At 39.9% G+C, this 26,514-nt stretch overlaps 1 protein-coding gene across 1 annotated transcript in view; it reads right to left on the bottom strand.

Annotated features, from left to right (window-relative positions):
• PIK3C2B (phosphatidylinositol-4-phosphate 3-kinase catalytic subunit type 2 beta) overlaps window positions 1-26,514 on the bottom strand; it is a 156,019-nt gene that overhangs the window by 75,151 nt on the left and 54,354 nt on the right. The window contains exons 13-15 of the mRNA XM_063452303.1: window positions 5,095-5,262; window positions 4,013-4,121; window positions 1,079-1,221 (exon numbers count right to left, since the gene is read on the bottom strand). Of these exons, the coding sequence (XP_063308373.1) occupies window positions 1,079-1,221; window positions 4,013-4,121; window positions 5,095-5,262 (420 nt within the window). The remainder of the gene's footprint in view (window positions 1-1,078; window positions 1,222-4,012; window positions 4,122-5,094; window positions 5,263-26,514) is intronic.

Genomic DNA, 26,514 nt, shown 5'->3' with positions numbered 1-26,514 from the left:
AATTCTAACGCAGTCAGGGTCAGTATTTCATTATAAAAAACTGAAAAGTGACAGACCTGCTTTAAGGAAGGTGATTTGGGAAATTCAAGGATTCCTCTCAGACATTTGTTTAAAGGGACACTGTAAGCACCCACATTATTTCAGCTCATTGAAGTGGTCTGGGTGTTGTGTCCCTTTTGAACTTAGTGCTGCAATGTAAAACATTGCTGTTCCAGAGAACCTCAATGTTTACATTGCAGCTCTAAGTCTGCCCTCAGTGGCTGTCTACCAGAGAGCCACTAGAGGGCTTCCGGAATCGAAACAGACCTTTGGTCCACTACCTGACGCTGGACGTCCTCATGCTCTGCATGAGGACCTCCAGCGCCGAGGGACTCAGGTAAGTGACTGAAGAGAATTTAACCCCTTCAGCCCCTGTTTTCCTGGCACTATAGGACCCCTTTAAAGGGACTCTCCAGTGCCAGGAAAACAAAACAAAACCCCTTCAGTGACTTACTAGAGGCAGCGACGATGTCCCTCGCCGCTGCTCCTTGGTCCGCCCACGCTCCTCCCCGTCCCCACGTCATCCGGCGGGGGAGACACAGCGTGAGGACGTCCAGCGACGCTATAGCACAGAAAACCTGTGCTATGACTCAGGAAGTGCCCTCTAGTGGCTGTCTAGTAGACAGCCACTAGAGAAGTAGTTAACCCTGCAAGGTAATTACTGAAGTTTATAAAAACTGCAATAATTACACTTGCAGGGTTAAGGGTAGTGGGAGTTGGCACCCAGACCACTCCAATGGGCAGAAGTGGTCTGGGTACCCCTTTGGTCTGAGTGTCCCTTTAAGCAGTGAATTCCACTATAAACACAAAAAATCGATGATAGAATGAGTATCTATTTCGAGTACAGTATGGATGGTATGTACGCTTTAAAAATATTCCTCAATATTACCAGAATTATCTCAGATATAGTTAATGTAATAGAAATGAGAGGTTAGATAATTCCAAGTTGTCATTAATTGGACATTATACAATGTTTATTGAATTATTAAGCACATGGAACTTTTTTCTTTCTTTTTATAGTGACTTTTCTTTCTCTCACCAATATAAAGACTCCTTCTGCATGGCTTCCTGGAGTTTGGAACGATCCTCCTCACCAAGGCTGGATAAATCGTATTTAGGACTGAAAGCTTCTGTTTCCGGCTTTGTGAATTTAACATTAAATGCAGAGGTGGGGAAATCGATCTGAGAAAACAGAGCAATAAAAATAAGTGGCTAAAACTACAAAGCAATAAGGAAGAAACTTATAGTTAAACAATCACTATAGTGTCAGGAAAACAAACTCGTTTTCCTGACACTATATAACCCATAGGTCCCGTCCCCCACCCTCAGGGTCCCCCTCCCGCATGGGCTGAAGGGGTTAAAGCCCCTTCAGCCACTTACCTTTATCCAGCGCCGGGCTCCCTCGGTGCTGGTGACCTCCCCTTCCCCGCCGACGTCAGCTCCCGAGTGGAGCGCAATGCGCATAAGCGGCAAGAGGCGCGCGCGCATTCAAACAGTCCACAGGAAAGCATTTCTCAATGGACGTTCTGCACGCTGAATGTGATTTTCGTATCCAGCGTCGCAGAAGCACCTCTAGTGGCTGTCAGGAAGACAGCCAGTAGAGGCTGGATTAACCCTGCAATGTAAACATAGCAGTTTCTAAGAAACTGCAGTGTTTACATCTTAAGGGTTAAATCCTGGGGGACCAGGCACCCAGACCACTTCATTGAGCTGAAGTGGTCTAGGTGACTATAGTGTTACTTCAATTGAATATCTAGCTATCTTTTTCGAATTGTAAGGTCAGCAAGGTCTTAAAGGAACACTCCAAACCTAAAGCCCGTTAGCTTGCTGAAGTGCATTATATGTGAACAGTGTGTTCTAATTTGCACTTTTACAAAAAGTGCAAATTTCAATGAAAATTGGCTCTTTTATAAATTAATCTTGTAACACCCCCTGGCTCTCAATCAGACAACCAGTTGTTACGTCCAGGTTTGGGTAGCTCAGTGGAGATAAATTTAAGAAGCAGCAATTGTCCAGAGTGCCTGCCTTGCAAAGACTTCTCATTGAGCTGCATTGGGAAGTCTGTGATTGGACAGCCACAGAAAATCTGGGAGGGGTCAGAAGGGGAGGACTTGCAAAGGAAGCAAACAATAAATCTCTTTCTAGAATTAGCCAAATAAAAAAAAAAAAAAAAAGCTAAATGAAATGCATGCATGTTTTCACAGGCGGTAAATCTACTAAACAGTGATTTGATTTTTTATTTTATTTGGGCAGTGGAGTGTCACTTTAAAGGTTACTAGCCACTGCACACCTGGAGGATCGATGGCATAATCACAAAGGGTTAATTTGTACTCATCTCAGCTTTCACATGTCAATGGCTAGTGGTAATTCTGAACCATGTCCTACAGGACATGTCTATTGTTAATTAAGGAATGCTCTCTGCATATTCTTTAAAGTAAGATACTTTAGGTGTATTTACCGAACCAGTAATTTCAGAGAGTAGAGAGAGTAATTCCAAATTATATACGAAAACCCCATTACTTTGGCCTAAGTGATGCAATTCCCTTGTCTGTTTCTCTGTGATTCCCAGTTCACTAGATAAATCATTTTAAAGCTAGACATCTCAGAATACACACATCATGCATCCAAGCCTTATTTCAGAACTATGCTAGTGACAACAAGTTATCAAATGAAAGTATAGAGCACTCTAAAATTCTAACTTACACAACTTAAAATAAATATATAAAAAGTATCATTAAAAAAAAAGAGAATTCTTAAACAGTAGAAGCATCTCTTCATGCACATCAAATATTTTATGCAAGTGTTCAAACAATTATTAAAGCTTATTTTTCATTTCTGAAATATGAGAACATTTGTAATACTTTCTTTGCTCTATTTCCCACATTCTTTTGACTAATAATACAATGCATTAAGTTTAAATAGTGCAACCACTAAACTGTGGAATAAAAAAAATGAAAAATTATCCACTTATTCCATGTGGCAATAAACCAGTTGAGAAGGGGAGGGGGGAGGTGGAGCAGGCTAATTTTTCAGTAATAGAAAGTCTGTTTTGTCAGAAATTTCTGTTACTAAGCTTAGAAGACATCTCACTCTATAAAGTTTCCTGGCAAGGGGACCCATGTAGCAGCTGTTTTTTATTCTATTGAATTAGAAAGAAAGGAAAAATTTTATTTCCCTTTTTCTCAATCCAAGGAATTGCTGCTTTGCTTTTGCAGAGAGACGAGGACGTGGCAGTGTGTAGAACTCAATCAATTTCAACTTGATGATCAATGAGGGGGGGGACCAACTCACAGAATTCTCTTCATCATCTCATACATCAGCATCCAAACACTTTCTGTTATTGACAGATGTCCTGATCATTCATTTTATTGCTTACTCATGAAAAACTGTTTGCACAACAGTTTGTACTATTGCTCAAGCAGCCATTGTAATAACAGTGCACTAGTGATTGTTCATCAATGCTTATACTGTATATGTAAGCGTAACTTACCTAAGGCTGCCTAAACATCATACATATACCTACTGTGTTAATTATATGATGTCTACATTTTCCAATGTTAAAAAGAGATTCATTATATATACATATTCTTCAAAGTGCTCAGGTAACAACAGGTAAAAATAAAACCTACGTAAGTAAGAAATGGGCTTGGGTGATCTTTTTAAAAATCTCTTTGTAAACAGGCATTTAGTACTCTGCACCAGGTAATTTGTAACGTCAGTATATAGCTATATAAGATACGTTACAATACAGGGATAGGCAACCTTTGGCACTCCAGATGTTTTGGACTCCATCTCACACAATGCTCTTACAGTCATAATGCTGGCAAAGCATCATGGAAGGTGTAGCCCAAAACATCTGGAGTGCCAAAGGTTGCCTATCCCTGCCACACACAGACATATGACTTTTAGACTGCTAAATTCACTCTTTAAAATCGGAATGTTTTTGACATTGACATTTGGGAGAGGTCTTTACCTGCAGGATTATACTGTCTGGTTGATTCACGTTCGGTGTGCTAAAGCTGGTATTACCATGCTTTGTTGTTGGCCAAAGACCAAGTAAACGCCGACCACAGGTTAAAAGCCTTTAGAAGACAAGATACATTATGAGACAACGACAGTTCAAAGAGTTGATGTAAACTTTTATGAGAGAAAACCATACAAAATTAGTGGAAAACTGTGCTTAAAAAAAAAAAAAGGAAATACTGAAAAACAATATACTCTCTATAATTCTTTAACCAATACCATAAAGTCTCAAAGTCAAACTACTGAAGTCCAAGCAGGTGCTTGCAGGTAAGTCAGTGGGTATTCCAATCAATTGAATTTTACATATTTAATTGTTTTATGAATTCCTGTAAATTGTTAGTCACTGTGGGTGCTTAACTGTGCAGAAACCCTAAAACATAAATAGCACTGGAGTTTCTAATTTTGATAACCAAAGATAAAATTATATAAGAGGGCAAGACCTCTATATGTAAAACCAAAACATAATGTAAAATATATCTTATCTGGTGTTCTCCATGGCACACTTTTGGGAAAAATAATGCTCACATAAAAATTATAGTCTAACCTGTTACACAAAATTATCTGTATATATATATATACACACACACACATACACATATACACACACACACACACACACACCTATCATTTGTTTATTTAAAGGCTATACTTAAAGACTGTAATGAAACATGACCCACTAGGCTAGGGGATCTTTAAAGTTGAACAAGAAGTAGATATAGGCATACATCGCTAAAATGTTGGGTTAGATTTCATAGCATCATCGTAAAGCAAATATGATTTTTTATCACATTCATCAGTGCATTTAAATGCTTATTTTTATAATACATTATATGCATATTAAGTATGCAATAGCACCCCCACCCCAAGTAAAAAATGATTGTAAAAAGAAATGCCACTAACATTCATGACCTTAAAATAGTGTAGAAAAAGGAGAATATGTAAAGCATTGCACTAGTGAAGCTCTGTACAGCAAGGCACTATTGTATAAGGATTAGAAGAGTTTGCCACTGGTGAGTGTGGAGTAGAACCTACTGTCTGAAGTCAAAGAGGGGTGTTGTGACCCAGCCCAGGGGCACAGGATTTCGCTTCTGTTTGCTTGGCTCAGAGGAACTTCCAGGAGGTGGGACAGGAACTGCATAAAGTGTAACTGTAAGGAGAGTTTCCCGAGGCAGGTGATTTATCTGGACTGGAAATTCAATCCTAAATAGAAAACAAAAGAAAAAAAATAAGAAAAATAAATATTTCTTAAATCCCACAATCGAAAAGCCATAAATAAAAACATATAATGGTATTACTAATGCAATTTTCTTCTCCCACACCCCTCCCCCCAGCAAAGTACATATATTGCAGGCTCTGCAATTTATAAACAGTTGTCTGGCAGTTATATTTCATAATCTTTATATCATCTCATTAACTGTATAAATACCAATAAACAGAATTGCCAACACAATTTAACATTTCCATAGAATAAAAACCAGCTTTAAAACACTTTACAATTTAAGGCTATTTTCTGCAACAATTGTTCCATCGACCTCCTGAACAGTTGCTTCTATATCTTTACAGACATATATATAAATATACACAAACAACAATGGCCTCAATGTAATATTTCTGAATAAGCTTTTCAAACAATTGAATAATTTTGGATAAAAACTGTTTAAAATTAGTTTTTTTTGCAAAATATAGAAATATCACAAATATATCCTATATAAAAAAAAACACAACAGATCACCACTTTTTTATTCCAGAATATTAAATCATTTTGAAATTGTATCCAAAAATATTCATTTGAAAACCTTATGCAAAAATGCTAAAATTGAGGCCAATGTGAGCTGCAGTTAATCTGCAATAGAGAAAGACATGAGTGCATTGGGTTGGAATGCTTTGGATTTTAGGGCTGGGATGTGACTGTGGATTGAATCACAAGGTATTTTCCACTTTGGATAGTTATGGGTGAACTAAATGAGATTGCACCCAGGGGTCATCTCCTCTAGAGCAATCTGCATCTTGTACATTTTAGTTTTGTATGCCTGTTATAATTCAGTGTTATATAAATGAGCACTGCAGTGTAAAATTAAAACGAGACGTCGGGTCAGATCTGCATTTTGTAATGCATACATTGAGAATGTATTAAAAGCCTGCTCAACTTTGAAGTCCCTTGTTTAGATCTTTTAACAGATTTTATAATAAACCATGCTTAAAGGATCACTATAGTGTCAGGAACACAAACTAGTTTTCCTGACACTATATACTCATTAGGACCCCCCACCTTCAGTGCCCCTCTCCCTTGGCCCTGAAGTGGTTAAAACCCAATCAGCTACTTACTTTAATGCAGCGCCGGGCTCCCTCGGCGCTGGTGACCTCTCCGCACGCATTCAAACTGTGCATAGGAAAGCATTTTTTAATGCTTTCCTATGGACGTTCTGTACGCTTGATTCGATTTTCGCATCCAGCAGCGCAATAGTGCCTCTAGCGGCTGTCAGCCACTAGAGGCTGGATTAACCCTGCAATGTAAACATAGCAGTTTCTCTGAAGGGTTAAAACCTGGGGGACCTGGCACACAAACCACTTCATTGAGCTGGGTGACTTTAGTGTCCCTCTAAATTAAGTCATCAAAGCTATTCTGTTATTTTCTATGGGAAGTCAGAGCTCAGGGGATGCATGGCTCAGTGTTAAGCAGTGGAATTAATCAGAATACAATGATAATAGGGCAGCAACTCCTTTCATTATTTTAGGAATAGAGTATATACATGCTGTCACAACTAAAGCTCCTTAAGAGCAAGATGTTTGGAGTGAATATAAGTAAAGCAGGAGTAAAAATCTTGCTCACTGTGTTACACCAAGATACCGTAATTAGAGTCAAGAGCTTAAAACATACTTGTTGGTTTGCATCTTTTCTCATTCTGAGAAAAATTTCACAAAAGTTCTAGTTGTATTCAGACCTATAAACAGCATGTCCCTTTGTGCATAGTATGATGAACCAAAAGGTTCGCTTACTTTTAAGGAATGATGCCGATATGGAGGTCAAGGATCAGAAATATTTTCTTTTTAATTCAAAACACAACATCCCACAGAAAATGAGTACAGTGGAAGCTTGGAACTCGAACTTAATCCGTTCCAGAAGGCTGTTCCAGTTCCGATTTGTTCGATAACTGAATCAACATTTCCCATAGGAATTAATGGAAATTTGATTAATCCGTTCCAGACATATCATGTACCAGATGTGATCATGTACATGTACATCCAGTTCATGGATGGACCTCAGTATTACACCTTGGGGTCTACACGCTGAAAGCTAGTATTACATGGATGGCTCTTGCATTCAGAGGTGATAATCCTATAGTTAAACGGGAAACTGTAAACGTGAAACAAGTGAAATAGAGTTCACCATGGAGAATAGTAGAGAAGAAGATACATATTTCAGTTATAGAGATTGTGTGTGGAGGGGATAGGATTAATAAGTAACATGAAGGGATTTTATTCCATTGTCTGCACTCAGCAGCCGTACTGAGCAATCAGAAGGGTAGGGTTTGTATCAAAGAAATAATTACACTCACGTAGAACCAGCAGGTGTCACTGCTTAAGATTACCAACAAGATTACCATAGAGGCGAATGACGCGTGATGTGTTCAGGTACCGAGGATCGTTCACTTACCGATACATTTTTTTTACACAAAATTTTAGTTCGACTTCCGAATTGTTCAAGAACGGGACCGTTCGAGTTCCGAGGTTCAACTATATTTTATAAACATAGAATCTTTATAAACATAGAAGTTTACGCATTTTAACCGTGTTGGAATTTCACTGAAATTCTAGCCCAGTCAAAAGATATACCGAGACAAAGTAGGGACAATGAGGTGCCACTGTCAAGAAGTGTTAATCACCAGTGACGGCTGCAGGAAAATTGTTTCTATCTATGTAGGATCCCCTTATCTTGCTGAATCCTCCATAGACCTCAAAGCTGTACTCTTGCGCATGATATATATATATATATATATATACATACACACACACACACACACACACTCTTCTTGGGTGTGAATGGAGAGAAGACTGCACATATATCCAAGAGTTGGGATCATTCCACCCAAGGCCTTGTGCAAGAAGGCTCTATTAAATGTGAGTATGCGCTTTTGTTCAATACTCCGGGTATCCGATATACTATACTGTATTGGTGGTTTTTGTTCTTCCTGCATTTCATATCTGAAATATATTGTACTGGATCAAGACTTCAGACCCATATACACAGACAGGGATTGTACTGCCCAAGCACTACATCTAGAGCTAGTTCTCGGCTCCAAACACTGTAAGTGTATCTCTTCTTACTTTAATATTATAAGTATCTACTTGCTACATTATATTCCCTCTGCATATCATTATGAACCTAAGGAGCACATCAAGGCGTTGCTCTCTAATTTTATCATCTCTATTAAACACCATCAACCAGATAGGAGAGAGTCTGGTCCGCTTTGCGCCAGATGCCTTTTACACTAGGACAGTAAGCCCTAGAAACCTATCTGCTTTTATCTCAGTTTTAGATATGTCCGTACCTTTTAGAAGATTTAATTGCTCAATGTTCTCTACATAAGTTAGTGTCAAATATTGTGGCATTTTATAAGTATCAAATGACAAACTCAATCAGGGACATTAACCTATATATCACGGATTGTAAGAGTAAGACTTGTGTTACATTATTCTAACTTACATTTGCCTTTTGCAAGTATCTAATCTGATGTAAGTATGAAGACCACCTGTATCCTAAAAGGGTGCTGTGTTTGCAAACCTCTAATACTAGAATTTGATAGCCCCAGTCTAGACTATGGTTTCATTTTTTGCAATACGCAATATAATTTGTAGTGCTTAAATTACAACATACATGTGAATATTATTGAGGGATGAAAGCAGGAAGGAAGTAAAATAAAATAAATAAAAAAAAGAAGAAAAGCAAATTTAACACATGGAAAATATAAGTAGAATTAGAAGAGTATGTTTGCCAGAGAATTGTTGGGTTTCCTGGGATATACAACAGTCAAAACCGCAGGCAGAAGTAATGCCATTTGTAAAACTATGCAAAAGTCCTGTAGATTCAGTCCTTAAAACGCAGTAGAATATGCAATACATTTAAAGGGGTAATCAGACTTTGTACAGACTAACCGTTATTTAAAGGATCACTATAGTGTCAGGAAAACAAAGCAGTTTTCCTGACACTATAGTGCCCTGAGGATGCCCCCACCTGTGGCGCTTACCTTATTCAAACGCTAGGATCCCTCGGCGCTGGTGACCTCTACCCCCCTGCCGACGTCAACTACCCCGTTCGAGGTCAGCAGAGCCGAATGCGCATGCGCGGCAAGTTTCTCAATGCTTTCTCTGAAACTGCTATGTTTACAGCAGGCAGGGTTAATCCTAGTCGGACCTGGCACCCAGACCACTTCATTGAGCTGAAGTGGTCTGGGTGTCTATAGTAGTCCTTTAAGAAACGCAAATTCTTAAAGGAACATAAATATGAAGAAATTACATGTTTCTCAAAGAAAATCCGTGGTCATTTGCACCCACTATTTATATGTACTTTTTGGATTTCTTTTTTTTTTTTAAATTGCTTTGTTTTAATTACTTTATGTCACAGGTTAGAAACAGTTTATATCAATAATATACAACAGTTATTTATTGCTAGAAATTCCATTTGAAATAAGTAAAATCTAAGCTGAAAAAGCAGATCTGTTTGCACAAAGAAAACAAAAGCAAAGCCAAAGTCTATTTTCATTACAATGCAGCCAATTCTCTTTGGGATTTTTGGTGAAGGTTAAGTCCCTGATGTGCATTCTTAGTATGAACTGTGAATGCTTTTATTAAATGTACTGCAAATCATCTATCAAAGAACACAATCCAACAAGAATTGTGTTTTACACTCCACCTCCTATAGACTGTAAGCTCGATTGAGCAGGTCCTCTTCAACTTATCGTTCCTGTAAGTTTTCTTGTCATTGTCCTATTTTTAGTTGAATCCTGTCTTTTATAATATTGTAAAGTGCTATGGAATTTGTTGGCGCTATATAAATGGCAATAATAATACTAAAATAACAAAATCTGACCATCCCTGTTAACACCTTAACCTAATGTAAGAAGTTGCATCAGAAGGGTGGGGAGTGCACATTCCAATCTCCTATGACCATGTGGTTCTAATACCACTGAAAGTAATGCGATAGGAAATCATCTACGTCCTTTTCTGTTCTGCCCCTTACTAGGTCCCACTATTCAAAATAGGGTAAAAAAAGGGACTGGAACCCTAGAATTCCATTCCAATTATACTACAGTGTTACTATGATTTGTTAAGTATTTTTCTGACTGCCTAAGAGTGTTTTCCAGCAACTTTCCCATACAGGACATATATGTATTCCCCTAATAGCCTTTTTTTTGGTATGTTATGAAATGGGAATTTGTACAGACGAATAGTTGCCAGCTATTAATTATTACGTTGAAAATTTACCACACCCACTTCCACAAAGCTCTGCCTACTATGTCCAACCCACATTATTAATCTCGGCCTACTTATAGTACAGATTACAGGGTCTACTCAATAAAGATAGAATGACAGGGAATTGAGATGGTAATTGGTCAAAGAAGCAGAGTTGGAAACATTCTCCCATTCAGCTGCACTATTTCAAACTAAAGTTTGAAATTCCCAATACAATTACCTGTAATTCTCGGAGTACGTGCACACACACACACACAGAATGATGAATACACAGGCTGCTGAATAAACACACATACAGACGGCTGAATACACACAGACTGCAGAATACACACACTGCTGAAAACACACAGAGAGACTGCTGAATACACACAGGCTACTTCATACACACACAGACTGCTGAATACACACAGGCTACTTCATCCACACACACAGACTGCTGAATAGACACACAGACTGCAAAGAGGGGTGCAGTGTGTGAGAGGTGTTGTGTGTGTGAGAGAGAGGTGTTGTGTGTGTGAGAGAGAGGTGTTGTGTGTGTGAGAGAGAGAGGTGTTGTGTGTGTGAGAGAGAGAGGTGTTGTGTGTGTGTGAGAGAGAGAGGTGTTGTGTGTGTGTGAGAGAGAGAGGTGTTGTGTGTGTGAGAGAGAGGTGTTGTGTGTGTGAGAGAGAGGTGTTGTGTGTGTGAGAGAGGTGTTGTGTGTGTGTCAGAGAGGTGTTGTGTGTGTGTGAGAGAGGTGTTGTGTGTGAGAGAGAGGTGTTGTGTGTGTGAGAGAGAGGTGTTGTGTGTGTGAGAGAGAGGTGTTGTGTGTGTGAGAGAGAGGTGTTGTGTGTGTGAGAGAGAGGTGTTGTGTGTGTGAGAGAGAGGTGTTGTGTGTGTGAGAGAGGTGTTGTGTGTGTGAGAGAGGTGTTGTGTGTGTGAGAGAGGTGTTGTGTGTGTGAGAGAGGTGTTGTGTGTGTGAGAGAGGTGTTGTGTGTGTGAGAGAGGTGTTGTGTGTGTGAGAGAGGTGTTGTGTGTGTGAGAGAGGTGTTGTGTGTGTGAGAGAGGTGTTGTGTGTGTGAGAGAGGTGTTGTGTGTGTGAGAGGTGTTGTGTGTGTGAGAGGTGTTGTGTGTGTGTGAGAGAGGTGTTGTGTGTGTGTGAGAGAGGTGTTGTGTGTGTGAGAGAGAGGTGTTGTGTGTGTGAGAGAGAGGTGTTGTGTGTGTGAGAGAGAGGTGTTGTGTGTGTGAGAGAGAGGTGTTGTGTGTGTGAGAGAGAGGTGTTGTGTGTGTGAGAGAGAGGTGTTGTGTGTGTGAGAGAGAGGTGTTGTGTGTGTGAGAGAGAGGTGTTGTGTGTGTGAGAGAGAGGTGTTGTGTGTGTGAGAGAGAGGTGTTGTGTGTGTGAGAGAGAGGTGTTGTGTGTGTGAGAGAGAGGTGTTGTGTGTGTGAGAGAGAGGTGTTGTGTGTGTGACAGAGGTGTTGTGTGTGTGAGAGAGGTGTTGTGTGTGTGAGAGAGGTGTTGTGTGTGTGAGAGAGGTGTTGTGTGTGTGTGAGAGGTGTTGTGTGTGTGAGAGGTGTTGTGTGTGTGAGAGGTGTTGTGTGTGTGAGAGGTGTTGTGTGTGTGAGAGGTGTTGTGTGTGTGAGAGGTGTTGTGTGTGTGAGAGGTGTTGTATGTGAGAGAGGTGTTGTATGTGAGAGAGGTGTTGTGTGTGTGAGAGGTGTTGTGTGTGTGAGAGGTGTTGTGTGTGTGTGAGAGGTGTTGTGTGTGAGAGGTGTTGTGTGTGAGGGGTACAGTGTGTGAAGAGTGCTGTGTGTGTGTGGGGGGGGGTGCAGTGTGTGACAAATGCTGTTTGTGACGGGTGCTGTGTGTGTGTGAATGCTGTGTATGTGTTTCAGAGGTGCTGAGTATGTGTGTCAGAAGTGCTGTGTATGTGTGTGAGGGGTGCGGTGTATGTGGGGTGATGTGTGTGAGGGGGGCTTTGTGTCAGGGATGCTGTGTGTGATGGGTGCTGTGTGTGCATGAGGAGTGCAGTGTGTGTGAGAGAGGTGCAGTGTGTGTGTGTAAGGGGTGTAGTGTGTATGTGTGAGGATGCTGTGTGTGTGCCGGGTGCTGTGTGTGTATGAGGGGTGCTATGCCCTGGTGGTCTACAGACAAGCTCACTTACACACACACACTCATTGAGAAACACACAAGCTTTCTCACTAGCAGGCAGGCAGGCACACATACACATACACACACCTGAATATATCAAGCCTACCTGGCACTGGAGGCTGTTGCTGGGAGGTCAGGTAGCAATCTTCTGGCCTCTTCCAACAGCAGCAAGGTCGCCTGCTTAAAGGTGGGGGCAGAGCTTGGGGCGGGGCTTCCATTGCGGAGGCAGAGCCTACGTCCGCGCCGCAGAGCAGGAGCCTGTGTGCCGGGGAGCTGCTGGGAAATTGGAAGGGAGACTGTGAGTGCTCCCTCAAGCCCCCAGCAGCATCTCTCCACAGTCTATAGCACCTCTCTCCTCTCCAGCTTGTTACAGTCCGAGGGAAAATAATAAAAACACATGGCCAGCAAGTTGCCGGGACTGTCCCGGGAGAGTGAATTGCCCGGGACAGACTCCAGCTTGCCCGGACTGTCCCGGCAAAAACTGGACAGTTGGCAAGTATGTGAAAGGCTGTTACAGACCGACGAAAAATAATAAAAGCACATGGCCAGTAAGTTGCCAGGACTGTCCCGGGAGTGTGAATTGCCCAGGACAGACTCCAGCTTGCCGGGACTGTCCCGGCAAAAACGGGACAGTTGGCAAGTATGCAGACGACTCATAATTTACCTTTGGTTTTATAGTCAATATAGTCTCATTTTGTTGAGGAATGTTCTCCAAACTAACAGGAGGATTTGAGGAAAGAGCATTACTCCTACATATTACAGATGTGTTTGGTTTCTCAAGTTAAAATATCCTTCACTCTGCCATACAGAATACAGGTTTTAATAAACAGAGACTTTGCGAAAAGCTCATGTTGAATGTGCTGTGGTTGCTTTAAATCTCAACAAAACTTCCAATACACACACACATAAGACAAAGCAAGAACTACTTTGTTTCATGTAGGACTTGATTTCTGGCCATCACAAGATCCTGCCATCTTGTCTTGTGATGTACAATAAATGCCTATTACATTGTATTCCACTTGCGGAAGAACTATGGCGAGTGCAGAAATATGTTGAATAGGAAGATGAAGATACCAATCAGTAAAAGAATCAGGTATGTAAGTCCTTAACTACAGCTTTCCCCTTTACAGCCACCATAAAAGTGGGAATTTCATCATGAAATCTAGGCATAGTACCTGAGCAGGGTTAAACCAAATTAGAAGGGGGCGGCGCTAGCTATTGAGCAGACAAGTCGCATGAATCCTGAGCTCAGACACTACTACAGCAAAACAACCTCAGAACCCTCAAAATCTACCTCCACAAGCCGAGGAAAGACGGAAGGGGAGCCAGTACAACATGGGGAAGCACTCACGGAAACCCCGAGGGCTGTCCACGGGACATACCCAAGATATCGGGCAACTCTTGTCCCAGGCCTGTAGACCCAAAATGGCGGACATCTTTCAAACAATGGGGATGGAGTCACTATCCGCCTCAGAGGATGACTACCTGAGCGATGTGCCGACACAGACACCCCACAGGAAGTAACAAACCGCTCCAAAAAGGCAATCTGAACCACCACTGGCCACTAAGGCCGACTTGTCAGGTATGGTGACTGACCTCAAGGCCTTCTTTACTGCAGAATTAGCTGGCCTCAAGACGGAACTGAACACTCACAGGCCGCATGCGAGCCACGGAAGAGGAAATTCAGGACTATTCGAAGCAAACACAAGAGCTGGTAACCACATGCTCACAACTCAACGCTCGAGTGGGGCAGCTCGAAGATATGGCGAGACAAAGAAATATAAAGGTGAGGGGGATCCCGTGACAGCAGACGAATTGCTGCTCCTCATAAAGAGGTTGCTGCAAACTGCCCTACCACCCAAACAGTCCAAATGACTGATCCTAGATAGCCTTTTCCGCATACCAGGGCGCCCAAGCAATGCCCCAGACACCGCAAGGGATGTCATCATGAGCTTTAAATCCCGCTCAGACAAAGACTGATTCCTCCGTGCTGTCAGGGGCCAGACCCCGTACGCTTTCGAGAATCTAACCTTGCACTTCTTCCAAGACCTGAGTCATTGCAGTGGCGGGCTTCCATGAGAGTAATCACAGCACAACTGAAAGCAGCAGACATACAATATAGATGGGGCCACCCCCGAATGCTGATTGCCACACATGAAGGTCAAAACCACCAACTGACAACACTGGCGGAAGCACCACAAGCACTGGGTATTCACCCCACGGAAGGTGCTAAGATGAAAACACCACACCGATTGGATATAGTTAACATAGCACCATTCACCCCATCGGGACAGATGGCCCCAGCAGGAAGCAGCATCATGCACCCACCCGATTCTTAAGCTGATGAGTGCTAATACACTGACTGATGAAATGTCGTCGTCCCCCCCTGTTTTCCTTTTGTGTGTTCATTTTTTTTTTTTTTTATTTTTTTTTTTTTATTTAAGTTTATGCCTAAGTTGTATGCCAGTTATACATCTCTATGCCACTTACGTTTTCTGCTTGATGCTGTGCTGTAGATCAGACACCTGGTCAGCTTCCCGCAGCAAAACACCCCCCTGCCCAGACTCCGGGGTTAAGGAGCCTTATTACCATGACATACCCCCACAATGCCTCTGGCCACCGCAACACATGCACCCATGGAATATGAACCAAACCGGAGATGTGCTATGTGTCTTAACTCATCTAACTTGCAACTGCACACAAATCACCTTAAAGCATAGGTTAACCAGAGCGACAGAGCTTAGAACCGCAGCTGATGCCCCTACGTGTCAGCCTCTCCGCTCACTAGTCTAACACCTGATATCACCAACGATATGTCGGCCTGTTACAGCCTGCTCCCTACATATCTCTAGCCTGTACAATATAGACCTAAATATAGGTGCTATGGTTCTTACATATACACCTCACCTGCCTGCAGGCTAACACTCCCCGAAATCTGAGGCACAACCACTTGCTTGTACCCTACCACACTACTACCAAGCTACCACAATGTACTATGCCTGATGTTATCAAAAAATTGTGCAGTCTATTCCCAACAACAAAACTTAAAACCTGTGCTGACTATTATATACTATGTTATGTTTACAATGCCTGATAAGCTTACGACTGCTATTGTGGCTGAGTAAGCCTACTGTTAAACCATGCACAACAAAATATAAAGAATTTAAATAAATCAAATTAGAAGTCAAATGAGGGTGATATGTCTGTTGGAAAAATAACCTGAGAGAAAAGGAGAGAAGAGTAAAGAAACGAAGGGAGCACATGTGGATAGCAGAGGAGAGGTGTTCATCCACCAACTAGTGCAATATAGTGAAATAGTCCAAATTAGCTGAAATGGAGACATTCTCCAGTTCAGTTATATGTATAATCAGACTTGTTTGGCCTGCATTTTTCATTAAGTGTTTGTTTCAACATAATTTTTGTTTATCTAGTAAACTAGAAAAACTTGTAGAGGATGTAGGGGGTAAAGCAATAGTAAAGGTTGTAGAGTTCATATTGATATAATGATCATTATATGCATCTGCACTACAAATCCACGAACAACATTCTGTAAAATGAATTATGCCACTTGCAATTTGATTACACTAGCCATCACTGTGATATGTTATATAAAGCAAAACAAAACAAAAACCCAAACATCCAGAAGTAGTAGTATATGCTGTAAACCTGATGTACATTTTATTTACGTTGCCTGGTTTATAACACTACTTCTTGGGTAAGTTCCTCTGCTGCCTACCTTCTCCCTACAATGTATAAACACTAGGTACAATTACAGCACTTTGCTTTGCGGATTTCTGTTAATGCATAATAAATAAATAAACTTTAGTAAGTCTGTAACGTATCTGTAACAATTGCTAGTTGATAGTTATTTGTGTATGTTACATGTTTTTAAAGGAGCACTATAGGGTCTGGAACACAAACATGTATTCCTGACCCTATAGGGTTAAAACCACCATCTAGACCCCCTGGGCCCCTCATGCCTCCCCAAATATAGTAAAATCTCACTTGTATTCAAGTCTGCAGCAGTTTACTTTGTCCCTGTTTCCTTTTGACCTGCCCACTGCCTGCTGACATCATCAGATGTGATAGCCTGATCCAATCACAATGTTTCCCCATAGGATTGGCTGAGACTGACAAAGAGGCAGATCAGGGGCAGAGCCAGCATGATACAAACACAGCCCTGGCCAATCAGCATCTCCTCATAGTGGTGAATTGAATCAATGAATCTCTATGAGGAAAACTCAGTGTCTGCATGCAGATGGAGTAGATACTGAATGTTTGGATGCATTTTAGGCAGCCATGACCCAAGAAGGATCTCTAACAGCCATCTGAGGAGTGACCGGTGAAGTTATCACTAGGCTGTAATGTAAACACTGCATTTTCTCTGAAAAGACAGTGTTTACAGCAAAAGGCCTGAACGTAATGATTCTACACACCAGAACAAATTCAATAAACTGTAGTTGTTCTGGTGACTATAGTGTCCCTTTAATCTCCCTGGCACAGTGACACACGCTGCTGGCAGGAGCCCTGCGTCCACACAGCATACATTGCTCCATGGGATATTGGGGGATGGTGAGGGGAAATCAATTAAACTCCCCTGGTTGGCAAGGAGACGTAAGTCTCAGTGTTGGATCCAAATTCTGTGTCACTATGGAGACTTGGCATCATAGATTTCTCAAGCTTAGAATTAAAAAGATCATTAAAACTATGGCAGTAGATAAAAAATATTACGTGGAATTACAGAAATTATGAATAGATCTGGGATACCTACAATACTATGTAAATCCCTTAAATGCTCCATTTATTTCCATGGAAATACTGGGGGTTTAAAAAAAATTCAACAATATAATATATTATTTTACATATTATCTTTTATCTTTCAAAAAAGTGTCCAAATTTTTTGCAGAAATTACATTTTTGTCACATATACCCTGCTTATAAGCATTTGAAAGGGATCTTGTAATTCAGTTACCCACAAATGCATTTTAGTTGCTAGAACAAACATTGGAAGCTTTCTGGGAATGTGTTCCTGAAAAAAACCCACACAGCTTTTTCACATCAATTTCAAATCAATTCTATTTCTGCCATTTTGCTTGTATTTTGAACCCCTTAAAGCTACTGCTCATGTGAGAGGGGACTGTGATTGACAGCCCTCTTGCACTATGCAAAGAGAATGACTGGAGTTCTAGGGGAGAAATACAGCACTGGAGTGAAGGGGAATTTCACAGACTAAATGTAATTTTACACAAAAAAAAGTTAGCCTGGGTTGGGTAGGAAGGAATTAGTAGAGGGAATGTATCAACTTCGCTATGAAGGAAAGGTGAACACGTCGATGAAAGTTTATTATTAAGATTATAGAAATATATTTTTTTTTTTAAGCAGATTGACATTTTTAAGTCAAGAAGGATTTTTCCCCTTGGGGAGACACAGTTTGAACTCAAGCCCGTTGGCAGATTGGATGGGTGGGAGGGACATATTTTGCATTCCTTTGGTTCAACAAGTATATTTGAAAGGATGACATTGAAGGACCTGCATCTTTTTTTAAACTTGAAAATCACTATGTTATGCTGAAGATGCAATAAGCCTCTAAAAGGCATTTTTAAAATGTGACATCAATTTAGCATGATTTGTCATTTTTATAAACCTGTACCTGTTTAACCCCTTAAGGACCAAACTTCTGGAATAAAAGGGAATCATGACAGGTCACACATGTCATGTGTCCTTAAGGGGTTAAAAACTTGTAAAGTCACATTTTAAATAAGATACTTATGTAATGTACAGTGCTGCTGAATATGTCCACCCTTTCAAAATAATAACCTAGTTGTAGCAAATATAGAACAACATTTAGCCTAAAATAGCAGAGTGGAAACAAGAATTTACAAATTATGCACTTTTATTTTTTTCTTCTTCTAAGTTTATCAATCTAAATCTATAAACTAATGTGATATATGCAAATCACATATCCTCTTCAGTATGTGACTTTGGGCTGCCATGTATATCTTAAAGGGACACTATTGTCACCAAAACAACTTTAGCTTATTGAAGCAGTTTTGGTGTATAGATCATGCCCCTGCAGTCTCACTGCTCAATGCTTTATCATTTAGGAGTTAACCCCTTCAGGAGGGAGTCAATAGTGCACGTTCTGATCAAACCAAATGTAAACAAAAACTGGAATTTGCGCTATATGTCTGTTCAACCGTAATTCACCGCTGTCACATTATGTGCACCCACACTTATTATATATAATTTTGTTCAGGAGAAACAGGGCTTTAATTTATCAATAACTATCCATATATGGAACATAATTTATTATGAATAAAATTTAAAAAAATGTGAGAAAATAAGATTTTTTTTTAAATTTGTATTTCCGTCTGCCATTTTAGCTGTGAATGGCATAATACTGTTAGGTTTTACTGCAAAAAAATGCACATATTTGTAATCAGCGATGTCTCACGAGTACAACAGTACACCCCGTTAACAGGTTTTATGGTGTTTTGGAAAGTTACAGGGTCAAATATAGAACGTTCCATTTTCAAATTGAAATTTGCCATATTAGTAATGTTACCTTTGAGACGGTGTGGTAGCCCAGGAATGAGAATTACTCCCCTAATGGCATACCATTTAAAAAAGTAGACAAGCCAAGGTATTGAAAGTGGGGTATGTTTAGTCTTTTTTAGTAGCCACTTAGTCACAAACACTGGCCGAAGTTAGCGTTCACATTTGTTTTTGTGTGAAAAAAGCAAAAAACGAATATTTGGCCAGTGTTTGTGACTAAGTGGTTTCTAAGAAAGACTGGACATACCCCACTTGCAATACCTCGGGTTGCCTACTTTTGCAAATGGTATGCCATCATGGGGGTAATCCTCATTCCTGGGCTACCATATGCTCTCAAAGGCAACGTAACTAATCTGGCAAATTTTAATGTGAAAAAAATTAAATGCAAGCCTTATATGTGACTCTCTAACTTTCCAAAACACCATAAAACCTGTACATGGAGGGGGTACTGTTATTCTCGGGAGACATCACTAAACACAAATATTAGTGTTTTAAAACAGTAAAACATATTACAACAATAATATAGTCCATAAAAGTGCAGTTCGTTGGTAAAAAAAAAAAGCAAAAACGTCACTTTTACTTAAAATATCATCAGTGTAATACAATTTACCAGTTTGAAACACTAATATTTGAGTTCAGCGAAGTCTCCCGAGTAAAACAGTACCCCCTATGTACAGTTTTTATGGTGTCTTGGAGAGTTACAGGGTCAAATATAGTGCTTGCGAATTAAATTCTCTGCACTTTCTCCCTGTGTTGTCAGGCATGTCAATCAAATTTTAATTATTTAAATCACATAATTATGTTAAAAGATTACTTAAATATACATGTAGAATTTTAATATATATACATATATATGTATTTAAATTCTACGTGTATACTAATGTAATCTTTTATGTAATTATATGTATTTATCTATATATATATATATACACATTTGCGGTTATTTGTATTTTATATATAGATAGATATATATAGAATGTCATTCTAAGTGTATTTTATATATATATATATATATATAACAAAATACAGTTAGAATGAAATTACATATGGATATATAATTTATATTAAATTTTGTTTCAATATTTTATTTAATTATTTTAATTATACGTATATATATATATATATATATATATATATATAAATACTTTTAATTTATTTTTACACATGTTTAATTTTTTTTTATTTTATTATTCCTACCAGCAGGGGGACTGTCTGATATTTCAGACAGCCCCCCTGCTGGCAGATCCATAGCCAGCTATAGGGGGCCATGTGATCGCTCTTTGAGAGCGATCACATGGCCCCCGGGGGCCTCATTTGCCGTGGGAGGGCTGCCTGGGCTGTCAGGGAGCCCTCCAGAAGAGGATCGCGGCGGAGGTGAGTACCTCCTGGCTCCTGGGGCAGAAAGCCGTTACGGCGTTCCATGCCGCCACAACGGCTTTAAAGCCCATCTAAAGCGCGACGGCATGGAACGCCGTAAAGGCGTTAATGGGTTAAATCAATTTGTTTATGCAGCCCTAGTCACACCTTCCTGTATGTGACTTGCACATCCTTCCTAAACACTTCCTGTAAAGAATCAACTAATGTTTAAACTTCTTTTATTTCAAATTCTGTTTAATTTAGAATTTCTTATCTCCTGCTCTGTTGCTAGACCCCTTTATGTACATAAAGTTAAATTTACAGACCAGGTGATAAAAACTTTTAAAGTAAGTTACATCTGATTGAAAATGAAACCATATAGTTCATGTAGTCTGTGTCAGACACAGACAGGGGAGATATGGTTAGGGCTGCATAGACAGAAACAAAATGTGATTTAACTACTAAATGGCAGTGAATTGAGCAGTGGGGCTGCAGGAACATGATCTATACAACTTAACTGCTTCATTAAGCTAAACTTGTATATATTAAGGATTTGACCTCTTAAGGATAAGTTAAGAATTTGACCTCTACTCAGTCAGTAAAACTGTGGTACTATCCATCTCCTACAGATCATACATGGTCTACAATAAACTACACAATGTACAATCTACTGCTGTCCAATACACAAGCATGCAGACTTCCCTAAATTCATAAAAATAAATTAGTTTGTACATATTCTAAATAAGAATCAAGCAACTTTATCCTAAAACCGGAGACACATATTTACCTTACAGGAGAAAGGTCAACTTAATCAAGGCTTTTCTGATGCCACCTCAGAAAGAAACACACTGTGTCCTTGTAGAAGCCACCATATTTGATATACTCTTTACAATAATTTTATGATTTGACTTGGCCCACTTAAGAAATAAGACCCCAGAAGGATATAGGTCTGAAAAATCCCAAAATCCAGCTGTTTTTCTTTTCTTTTGTGTTTTAGAAGCCAATCTTGTTGATTCATTCTCACTGGAAGCCGTAGCATTGGAAGGCTTCCTTACCCCTCTGTAAACATATCCACGGTTTATTTATAACTTTCCATCAGCTACAGCCTTCTTAATACAGCAGATACACAGAGCGTTGAGGCCCTTAGTTCTCTCTAACACATCTTTCTGCCTCGTTTTTTTACTGGCCTCTTCCTTAAAAAAATCTGTTTTTGTCTCTCAGCTGCTTTCTGTTGTCTTGTCTTAGACCGGCTTCTCACTCTGTACTTTCAGAGACAGCAGGCACGTTCTAAATTTATCCCGTTTCCATTTGCTGGTGCTATGGCTGCTTCACACTTGGCAGGGAGGGAAGATGCCTCTCACTGAGTCAGTCCTTCTCAGGCTATTTTGGGGCAGCTTCTCAAACTGCATCACAAAAAGGTGAACCTGGAGCCAGTAGGAGTGGGACTAATATCTCTCATCCAACAAACCTTACTGTTAATACAACCCTGTAATTTATTACAAGGTTTCTTTATTGGGCACTTGTAACTTGTCCACTACCATTTTTTTTGTTCCAGTTAAAAAGCCTTGTAAAAAAAAAGGGTAAAACGTCCCTTCAATACGTCGCCTAACATCACATCATCCTTCCTAAACTGTGATCCAAACAAAAGCTTCACGTAGAGAAGCATTTGATTGGACAGTTCTCACCAACTCAGAGCAAATTCGCATGTCCTGAGCTATAAAACGGAAGGAGTGAGGGTGGACAAGGGAGGGAGTGTACTTAAAAAAGTAAAAACATAGCTCTCAATGTATGGAGTTCCTAGGCTTCCCAGTGCTGCCTGAAAGGATAAGAGCTGTTAACATCTGTCAATGATAGACTGTAGGAACAAAGTAATGTGTGCCGCGAGTAATTAGCCACAGGCACAGATGTGTCCATTTCTCTGTATGTGCAGTTTGTTTAAGCTGAAATACAGCACACACAGATTCCTACTACCATGACCACTTCTAAAAGCAGACGTGGTCATAAGGGTTGGAGTAACTCTGGTTCCACTGATGCAAAATGCTTAACTTGTGATTGACCATCTCTGCAGGAACAGTTACAATCAATTATAGAGTGACAACAATTCTGCAGCACTGTAAATAAGCCAAACAAGAAAAACAATGAATTCTAACAAAACAAAGTATAACTTTACAGTATAGTATAGTATTGTAGAAATTCTTTCTCCTACATATTGTGGGTGTTCAGGAGTGAATGTATGTATACACACACACACACACACACACACACACACATACATACATACAGTCACAGAGTGTCTGGAAGAGAAGTAGAGGGGAGGTATTTAGGACCCAGAATCCTTCATAGCCTCTATCCACTGACCTCTACCTAATTAATTAATGATCAACAGGTACATTCTCAGGCTGCTGACTAATAGAAAAAGAAGTGTGCTTTATTTTTAGTTTATACTGCTGAGGGCAGGGCAGCAGTGAGCAGTAAAACTTATAAGAGAAAACTTATCTTTATTAGGTTATTCTATATGGGATAGTTAGGATCTCTGAATGTTTAGTTAGTGCTCTAAAAGAGCTTTGCTTCTGTTTGTAGTATTTTTTAATAACCTGTAAATGTGATTTAAAGCATGTGTGGCATTTGTTCATTTAGAAAATTTAAACATGCTCCTTTAACAATTTCAAGTCTGCGGTTGTTTATACCGTAGAAGACTGTGTTGTTTTGTATATATAGGCGTTACGCCTACCCAGAATCCCTTGCCAGGGCCGCCATCAGGGGGTGACAACCCACACACTTAGGGCCACCCGATGGGCCCCCTCCTTCAGGGGCCCGGTCAGCGCTGTGGCCGTGGTATAGCGCGACAGGGCCCCTTTAAAAAAAAAAAAAAAAAAAGCAGCCGCAGCAAGTGCTGCTGGGAGGAAGTGGTCACTTCCTCCCAGCTCACTCCGCGCAGGAGGAGCGCGCGCCCAGCTGTGAAGAGGGAGAGCCAGGCAGTGAAGAGGGAGCCACGCTGACTCCCATCATCCCCAGCCACGCTCCTGCAAAGAAAAGGTAAGAGACAGGAGGGTGGCTGGGAAATGAGCTGTGTGTGTGTCTGTATGCATGTATGTGTATGTATGTCTGTCTGTCTGTCTGTCTGTATGTATGTATGTCTGTCTATGTATGTGAGTGATTACTATGCCTATGCCTAAAAATGTCGAGAATAATAAATAAATAAAAATAAGGATAGGAATAAAATAGGAATGAAGATAAAAATAAGAAGAAAATTAGTAAACAAAATGTGAAATAAGTAAAAAATAAGTGCTGTACCTATGAGTACTAAAATATTGCTGTAAGGAATAAAGGGGCAGTGATAGAGGTAGATGTAAAGTGGGTAACAGAAAAGATGAAAGGGTGGGTGAAGATACAGGTCTGAGATATAAGTAATCCTTTCATATATGTCTGTCTGTGTATGTCTATGTATGTATCTGTATGTATGTCTGTGTGTCTGTCTGTATGTCTATGTATGTCTGTCTGTATGCATGCATGTATGTCTGTGTGTCTGTCTGTATGTCTGTATGTCTATGTATGTCTGTCTGTATGCATGCATGTATGTCTATGTATGTATGTATGTGTGTATGTATGTCTATGTATGTCTGTCTGGATGCATGCATGTCTGTGTGTATGTATGTATATATGTGTGTGTATGTCTATGTATGTGTGTATGTCTGTCTGACTGCATGCATGTATATGTATGTATGTCTGTATGCATGTATATGTATGTCTGTATGTATGTCTGTGTATGTCTGCATGCATGTATGTCTGTCTGTATGTATGTCTATGTATATATGTATGTCTGTATGTCATTATATATGTATATATGTATGTCTGTATGTCAGTATGAATGTATGTCTGCATATCATTATGAATGTATGTATGTGTGTATGGATGTCTGTATGCATGTATGTCTGTCAGTATGTCTGTATATATGCATGTATGTCAGTCTGTATGTATGTCTGTATGCCATTATGAATGTATGTCTGTATGCCATTATGAATGTATGTGTGTATGGATGTCAGTGTCTGTATGTCTATCAGTATGTATGTATGAATGTATGTGTGTGTGTATGTATGTCGGTGTCTGTATGTATGCATGTTTTTTTTATGTCCTCATGCATGTGTGTCTGTATGTATGTTAGTATGTGTCTGTCTGTCACTATGTATGTCTCAGTATGTGTGTGTCAGTATGTATGCCTGTATGCATGTGTGTCTGATTCAGTATGTGTGTCTGTTGGTATGTATCTGTGTCCTTTTGTATCAGTGTGTATGTTTGTGTCTGTGTGTGTATTCCTGTGGGCGGTATTTGGAGGCGGGGCCCAGACCCCGAGCTGAGTTAGGGGCCCCAAAATTTCTGGTGGTGGCCCTGTCCCTTGCAGTAGTGAGAGCACTGTTAAAGTGAGATTTCTGTGGGAAAAGCAAGTCTTATGGCTTGACTGGTGTGTGTATTTGTGTTTAGCAATGTATTTAGTATATTATATATAGAATATAATTTGCAGTGATGTTACTACCGCAAAGGATTCTGCGTGGGCATATTCAAATTAGTTAAACATATAACTAATTTGCATATGCCCACACAGAATCCTTTGCGGTAATAACATCACTGCAGATTTGGGATTTCTGTGGGAAAAGCAAGTCTTATGGCTTGACTGGTGTGTAGATTTTGGTTTACTATTGTATTAACTATCCACAGACTTCAGGTGGAAGGGGTTTTCAATCACAATTTTTCCCCACCATAACCTATTTGTTTTTGTTTTTTTTCACAAGTACTGCCAAGCCTCAATAAGCAAACCAGTAACCAACCTCATGCTGATGATTTGCATTAACAATGAAACAGCTGTCCACAAGTAGTTCACTGGCTTTGCGTCTTTTCCTAAGTTGTGTTTCAAAGCTGTTGTATACAGCAAACACAGACTCACAGGAATCCATGTTTAAAATGGAATGAGGCAAAAATGTGATTCTTTGTTGAACTAATTTGCATTTGCCCACCCAGAATCCTTTGCGGTAGTAACATCAATGCAAATGTGTGATTCTTGTGGGAAAAGTAAGTCTTATGGCTTGACTGGTGTGCAGATTTTTGTTTAACATTGTGTTATATATATATATATATATATATATATATATATATATATATATATATATATATATATATATAAATCACAGTGAGAAGCGCGGAAGCGGCTCTCAATGAGACAGCCACTAGAGGCTGGATTTACCATATTGTAAACATAGCTGCTATGTTTACAGCAGGCAGGGTTAACCCTAGGCTGGATTTACCATATTGTAAACATAGCTGCTATGTTTACAGCAGGCAGGGTTAACCCTAGCTGGACCTGGCACCCAGACCACTTCATTGAGCTGAAGTGGTCTGGGTGCCTATAGTGGTCCTTTAAGGCGAGTAGGCTGAGCCTGACCCAGCGCTGAGGGACATCGGTGCTGGACTCTGGTAAGTCACTGAAGGGGTTTTAACCTGAAGGGGTTTTATACGCTATCCAAAATTCCAGCAAGCTAAACACACTGGCTTTGTATAGACTGGAGAACATGAGCAGAACGGGAAGCATATACAAACAAGGAACAATAAAAGCTTTTCCAAAAGCCAAATCAATATCAGATGCATTAATACTGTAATGTGTTACTAGTAGAATCTTGTGTAGTTTGGTAAAGATGAATTAGGATAACCATAAAATACCAAAAACTACACCTCAACATTTTAATAACAGCAAAATGACAACTCTAAACTCATAATGTACACACCTATAGAACCAAATTAAAAAGGAAAAACAGATCTGTATTAATTAAAACAGTATAAAACAGAAGTCATTTAAAATACTAAAATGTCAAAATACGTTTTCTATATTTCATCACAACATGATAACTGCTCTTAGACATCTAGCTGCTTATTATTATAGTGTGTAAAAACAGGTA

The sequence above is a fragment of the Pelobates fuscus genome, chromosome 1, assembly GCF_036172605.1.
Source record: "Pelobates fuscus isolate aPelFus1 chromosome 1, aPelFus1.pri, whole genome shotgun sequence".
In the NCBI taxonomy this organism is placed as follows: domain Eukaryota; kingdom Metazoa; phylum Chordata; class Amphibia; order Anura; family Pelobatidae; genus Pelobates; species Pelobates fuscus.
Note: the sequence above shows the minus strand (reverse complement) of the source record. Positions and strands in the feature narration are given on the sequence as shown.